Consider the following 7,034-nt stretch of genomic DNA (forward strand, 5'->3'; position numbering starts at 1 on the left):
TAAAACTGGGTTGTTACAATTTATCAATGGTTATTCTATTTAATTTCATTTAATATTACTATAAATCATGTATTTATATGTTAACATTGGTTAATTTCAATGGTAAGTTTAATTCTTGATGCACTTACTAAGCTTTCACTAGCTTAACGCGTTACTTTTTCAATGCGTAGATAAAGGCTAAACTTGAAGTTCTTGCCACACCCGAAAATATTAAAGGTTTGGTACAATTGAAAATTTGAATACTTAATTAGAAAATTTTATGTTTAAGTAAGTTCTAATGTAAATATGTGAACCTTACAGGCTGGTTGGGTAAATAGTTAGATTCTAAATTTAGTTCCATCAAATTAGAACTGAGAGCTTTGTTAGTGGGAAACATTATGATTAAGGTATTAATATTACTGTCTAACTTTGGATTAAGGGAAGCAATAGTGCAAAGACTATATATAGGAAGGACTCTTCATATTGATATTCATTTTTTTCTCTTGTTCTTCTATCTTCTTCTTCTCTGGTTCATTCTGTAAGATAGGAAAACTAAGAACAGGTTGCTTGAAAGGAAGAATCTAAGGTGTTAGCATAAACATTTGAGAACATAACAATCTGGTAATCTTTCTAACTCTTACGTACCTTTCGATTTAAGAAAAAGGAAGGAAAGTTAGGGGAATTTAGCATAATTCATTTTGAATTGTGATGTTAAAGTCATAAATATCAATTATATTTCTTATGCATGCATATGGATTAAAGTTTCTTAGAAACGTATATCTACATTTTGATCTTTATATAATTGTTATATTTAGCCAACCAAGAAATAGTAGGTCTAAATAATAAAGGCAATGTTAAAATTGAAATCACAATATCTTTCAATTTTGAGCTTTTGTTTAAAAATTGATCTCAATCACATCTCTTAAGGACCCTTTACTATCTATTATTATAGAAATTTCACATCAATTTCGCAATTTATTCACTTTAGTCTTTATGTTCAAAAACTAACAATTAAACATTACAATTTAGTCCTTTTTCACATCTAAGCTTAAAATCTAACAATTTAACATCATTCAAGACATCATCTATGGAAACTTTTAAAAACTTTAACAGTTTTGCAATTTGGTTATCTAAATCAAGCTCCCATGACCTCAAAAACACAAAAATTACAAGAAAAAGACTTAATTGAACTCACCAATTATCAAACAAAATTTTGAAGCTTCAAACCCTATTTCCTTTTGTTTTTCTTATGAAGAATTGAGGGAGAAGAAGAAATAAAGATGACAACATCCACTTTCTTAACCTTTTATACTTAGGTTAAAAAACTTAATTAATCAAATTTTAAATTAATTAAAGCTTAATCACATTTAACCAAAGTTAGTGGAAGAAAACATCATTCTCCACTATTTGATGAAACAAAATGGTTTAATTACCATTTTGAACCTTTTTCTATTTAAAATTTTATAGCGATAAAATTTTTACAATTTAGTTATTGTACCTTAATTAAACAATTAATAGACAAAATTGAAGGACCAAACTTTAATATTCTATTATACCAACTCCGTAAATATTTTAATTTAATATTTATGGACAAATTTACGAAAATAGGGTTCTAAAACTGCCTTTTTTGACACCACTGAAAATCAAGTTGTTACATGTGACACTGGAGTCATTGGAGTATTTTGCCCTCAGTGTTGTGACATTGACCCTATTTACCTTTTTTTTTTACTTGAAAAGGTACAGAATGGTCCCCATTTGTAACCAAACTTTAAAGTTAGCCTAGGAATGACTTGAATAACTTCAAATAAGCTCAAAAATGTTAAAATGAAGTTTTGAAATTGATGTTCAAGTTAAGTAGTTTTAGTGTCCAAATGTGTCATTCTTTGCTTGTGATATATCAGTTTAATTCAGGTGAGGAGTGTTACAAGAAAATTTTAGTTATAATCCCTTATAAATGATTAAATTAGAAATTAATATAAAATAAAATTATGCTTTTGGTCCCAAAAAAATGAAAAAAAAATATTTAGTCCCTTTAAAAATAATAAAAACATAAATTGATACATGATAAAATCTATACTTTTACCCCTTAAAAAATTTTTGCCTAGGAATCCCATATTCTTGCTAACAAAATTGCAAAATGTACTTATCAAAGGAATTGGCCTATGATTGGTTAATCTATCTCCCTCTTGACAAGGAAAGTCTTTTGTATTTATCTTGTCTTGAACTTCAACTTTATGTTTTTAATGAATAAAAGAAATATTTTTACAATTTGCTAAAAATTATAAGAGTAAATTACACCAACAATCACTCAATTTTGGGGTAACTGACAAAACAGTCACTCAAGTTTCAATTCAATCACTCAACTTTCGAAAAATAAAAAAACAGTCACCACCAACCATTTTCCGTTACAGACTTCCATTTTCCATCCCCTCTCCCTCTTCTCCACCGTCCCTTTGCTAACCCTCTTCCCCTAATATGATTCTTTCCCTCTCTCCCACCATCCCTCCCTCTACTCTAATTCTCTCTTTCTCTTCCTCTAAAAAATCATTAACTTTGTTGCTTTGGCCATCGGTAAGTGATCGAATTTATTAATTCAAATTCTCTTCTTAATTCCAGGGCCGAGGTTTCATAGCTCCTTTGCTAAAAACCCTAGTATAATTCCACTTTCTAGGAAATTTGGAGTAATTTCTCAATGAGGAATCATTATCTCTATGCTTTAAAAAATCCCAGATTTCGTGGAATTTTCAATGAATTATTTGCTTTGATTTTGATTTTCCTATTCTACACCTGGGTTAATTTCTTAAGAAACCCTCAATTCACTAGTCGTCTCTGCTTATTAACTATGCGACTTAGGGATCTGGTTTCACTAATGGGTATGATCATTTTAGTGTTATTTGTAGAAAAATTAGTGAACTTGATGCAAACTCATCAAATTTAACTGATAAGAATGCTTAAGAGAATGATTTGAGTGTAAGCTCGAGCAACCCTGCTTTGTGTTATGGATTGTTTGATCATAAGGATTTTGCTAATCCATGTGAGTTCTTAAAAGCTCGTCCCCAATATTCTTCAGATGGATTCTTTGATTACATTAAGTTTTTCTATTGTGGTTGCGAAAGATTTAGAATAGTAGGGTATGTGGTATTGGGTGTTTGGCTTGCTGCTTTGTTTTATCTGTTAGGCAGCACGGTAGCGAATTACTTTTGTTGTTCATTGGAGAAGCTTTCACATCTGCTTAGGTTGCCTCCAACTATTGTTAAGGTTTCACTCCTTCCACTGGGAAATGGGGCACTAGATGTGTTTTACAATATAACTGCATTTTTAGGGACAAATACAGGTGAAGTGGGTCTTAATAGTGTGTTGGGCAATGCAATTTTTGTTAATTGTATTGTTGTAAGGACTATCTCCATCTGTGTAGTAGAAAAGAGGATCCAGATTGATAAACGATACTTTTTTAAAGAATCAAAATAAAGGGGAGGTATGATAGGGGAAAGGAAAAGAATCATAATAAAGGAAGAAGGTTAGCAAAAGGACGATGTGAGGGAGGGAAGGGAAACTATAAGAATAAAAGAAGGGATGGTAAGGAAAAGGGAGAGGGATGGAAGAGGGGGATAAAAAATGAAAGTCTATTTTGTTATTTTTTTAAAGTTGAATGACAAAATTGAAACTTGAATGACTGTTTTGTTAGTTCAAATTATAATAAAGGTTGAAAAAAAATATTGGAGCTAATGTAAATTTATTTATCATACTTATTACAGATTCCAAATGATAATTAAGGAATTAAAATAAAACAACTAGGTTCACAATTTAAGTTTAGTATATGAACTAATAACATAATTTAAAATTTATACTTTAGCATAAACATTTTAAGTTTAACCCTTTATTTTATAATTTTTCATGTTTGCCCTGTATATTTTTGAGTCTCTCTATTTCTAGCACTTGGTGTCACTTGTGTGTGATAGAAAAATAATTAATTTTCAGATTTAGATTGATTTTAGGCTTATATCTTTATAGTTCGATCATTTACGAGTTTTTGATTTTATAACTTTTTATTTTCCAAAAGTTAAATATTATTTCTGAAAATATATTACTTATAAAAGTAACAAGGGAATTGTAAACTCTAGATGGATCCCAATAAGCCCGGTTTACTTGAGTTAGAAGATATGATTTTGGATTCAAGACATTGGATATGTGATGCCAAAAAATGATGTTGGATATAAGACATGATATTCTAGTGTGTGTATTCAATGTTTCGTTCTTGATTTTTTGGAACAAAGAGAGCAATCTTTCGGGACAGAACATGCATAAATTTTAATTCCAAGAAAAGGAAGCCCCTATCTCTTCCCTCCGCACTTCCTGATATCCTGTGATTTCTCATCACTTCTCCGTTTCTTTCTCCTCAATTTGTCACACAAGAATGCTTTCTCCAGCTGCTCCACCCTTTGAGTCAAGGCACTCAGCATCCGAGTTTGCATTTCGTTTCTCTCGGACAATGTCTCCATCATCCTCGTCATCTTCTCATTCTCCTCCATTATCCTCTCTAATATCTCCTTCCTATTATTATCAGACTGCCCTCTTCTATTTTCACCTTCTTCATCTCCTAACCAATTGCTTTGACTCTCATTCCCACTGCTTTCCAATATCTTCTCCGCATTACCTCCGACTGCAACAGTAAAACTTCCTTCCGATTCACTCAAATTAGCCACACATTCAGCATCCTCTGTTGCTTCCCACTCTAAAATTTGATTGCTTTTATCTGAAGAATCGATAATACCTTGATTTTGGTCAATTACTTCCGCATTTTTGCTGGAATCCACGAACTGGTTACCAGAAATAATGGCGTCAACCATCTCTTGTAACGCAATCGCCTTTTTAATAACGGATTTCCTGAAATCCCTAACACAAGAATCCACTCCTTTAACAGAATCCAATTTGAAAAGCAAGCTCATCAGATTCTCGTTCACTTTCAATCTCTGCTTTGGGTCATTCCGAATCAATTCCACAGTCTCTGTCTTGGAGACACTACGCTCGATGTCATTCACTTGCTCCCTTATTGCCATGATCTTCTTCACGTTTTTTCTTACCAGAAATCCTCGAAACACCTTCTGGATCTTGATTGCCGAGTCGGATCTGCCTCGCTCCGAACCGACGAATTGGACGGGGATGGATACAATCTTGGGTTTAAGAGACTGAGGCTGCGACGCCTCGGGCATTACCTGAACCGGGATCCCTCTAAAGCTTCTCTCATAGCGGGGGCGAAACGACGCATCGAATGGATTTTGGGCAAAAGGGAAGTCCATTATTCGGATTTTGATGGAATAGACAGGAAATTTCTTGATAGATTCTTGATTAACTCTTTGTGATGGAAATAATGCTGGGGGATTTTGCAGTTGACGGGTTGATTACGCATTGAGGCAGAAGAGAAATATATACGGGTAATTGGGAAATTTTAGGATCCAATTCCAGGGTTCCAGAAAGAAAAAAGTGGGATCTGGAAGTTGCGGGAACATTCTGGTCGGATATTTTCATTTTTCTTTTTAAGATCAAGATATTTTCTGGTGATGAGGACATGAGGTTTTCGGTCCTTCTAGATAATTATCGATTCTTCTATTTGACCGCTCCACCAACTGAATTTGCGCCTGTTTGTTTGAATTGGTTATTTATAACGGATCAATCAAAGTTTGATAATGTAAGTTTTACTCCCATCTAGCTTGAATGATTAGATACTTAATTAAAATTAAATTATTTAAATTTAATTTTTTAAGAAAATTAATAAAAATATTTTTTAATTTTTTTTCATAATTAAGGTATCTAATAATTCCCTCCTAAGGGGCTTTTCAAATAAGTAAACTATTATTTACGAAATTTGTTTTTGCTCTCATGAGAGGAGTTAAAATATTATTTAGTCCAAGAACTTGTAGAATTTTCATCTTTGAATATTTTTTAGTTCATTAATCTTGAAACTTTACAACTCTTTTAATTTGATCTCCGTATGAATTTTAAAAATGTGATATCATGATTAAAAAGAATTGTTAAGTTTCAAGATTAATGTGAACTAAAAATATTTAATGAGCAATATAAAATTACATCATCACTTAATTTTTAAAATTATATAAAATCTAAAAAGTACGGACAATATTTAAAAACTAAAAGATTATAATTTTTATATATTTTTAAATGTTTTGGTGATAACATGATATAATTTTATATTATAACATCATTACATATTAAAGAATCTGAATTTAATGAGCAAATTAAAAGAAAATACCAAATTCCAAGACAAATATAAAAAAAAAAATTAAAGACTCAGATTAAAAAAATATCAAATTCAAAATCAAATTGTTTCTTAAATAAATAATAAATTCAAACTTTGGAATTGAGTGGAGCAGGTAAAATAAAGGGAATGAATAATGACAAATTCGAATCACAACATGATATCAATCCGATCTACTCACACCCGGAAGAGGTATAATAAACCCTAAAAATCAACACAAAAATACAACAGATCCAAATTAGATATAATCAAAATTGCAAATTAGAGAAATAAAATAAATAAAAAAGAAATAACTCAAATTCAAAATAATTTATAGTAAAAACTCTGAGTTTAATCAAACTAATCATAAAATGATGAATTTGTAACTAATTATCAACTTTATTTAAAAATAAAAAAAATGAATATACATTATCAAATATTATTTTTTTATCAAAATGTAAATCATATAAAAAGTAAAAAAAATTGTGACACCCATTATTTATTTATTTATTATTTTTACATATATTATTAAAATTGATAAGAGGTGCGAAATTTCACGAGAAATGTAAACAAAAATAAAAATCAAAAGAGAAAATTTACTAAATTTAGTCTATCGCATCTTTTCTTCACAGACGACCTAATTATTTTTTGTGAAGCAGATTTGGGAAAAGTTCGTTTATTGAAAGAAGTTTTACAAGGTTTTTGTGAATTTTCTGGCTATAGAATCAGTGATTGTAAGAGTAATATCTTCTTTTCTAAGGGGTTGATAGGGACTTATGCTTCCGAATTAGTGAAGTGTTTGGTT

At 30.6% G+C, this 7,034-nt stretch overlaps 1 protein-coding gene across 1 annotated transcript; it reads right to left on the bottom strand.

The window, feature by feature from the left end:
* Positions 1–4,186: 4,186 nt before the first annotated feature.
* LOC108455795 (uncharacterized) lies at positions 4,187–5,600 on the bottom strand. Its single transcript, XM_017754343.2, has one exon. The coding sequence runs from the start codon at positions 5,274–5,276 to the stop codon at positions 4,311–4,313; it is 966 nt and encodes a 321-aa protein (XP_017609832.1). The 5' UTR covers positions 5,277–5,600; the 3' UTR covers positions 4,187–4,310.
* Positions 5,601–7,034: the final 1,434 nt, after the last annotated feature.

Source organism: Gossypium arboreum, chromosome 3 (genome assembly GCF_025698485.1).
Source record: "Gossypium arboreum isolate Shixiya-1 chromosome 3, ASM2569848v2, whole genome shotgun sequence".
NCBI classification, from domain to species: Eukaryota; Viridiplantae; Streptophyta; class Magnoliopsida; order Malvales; family Malvaceae; genus Gossypium; species Gossypium arboreum.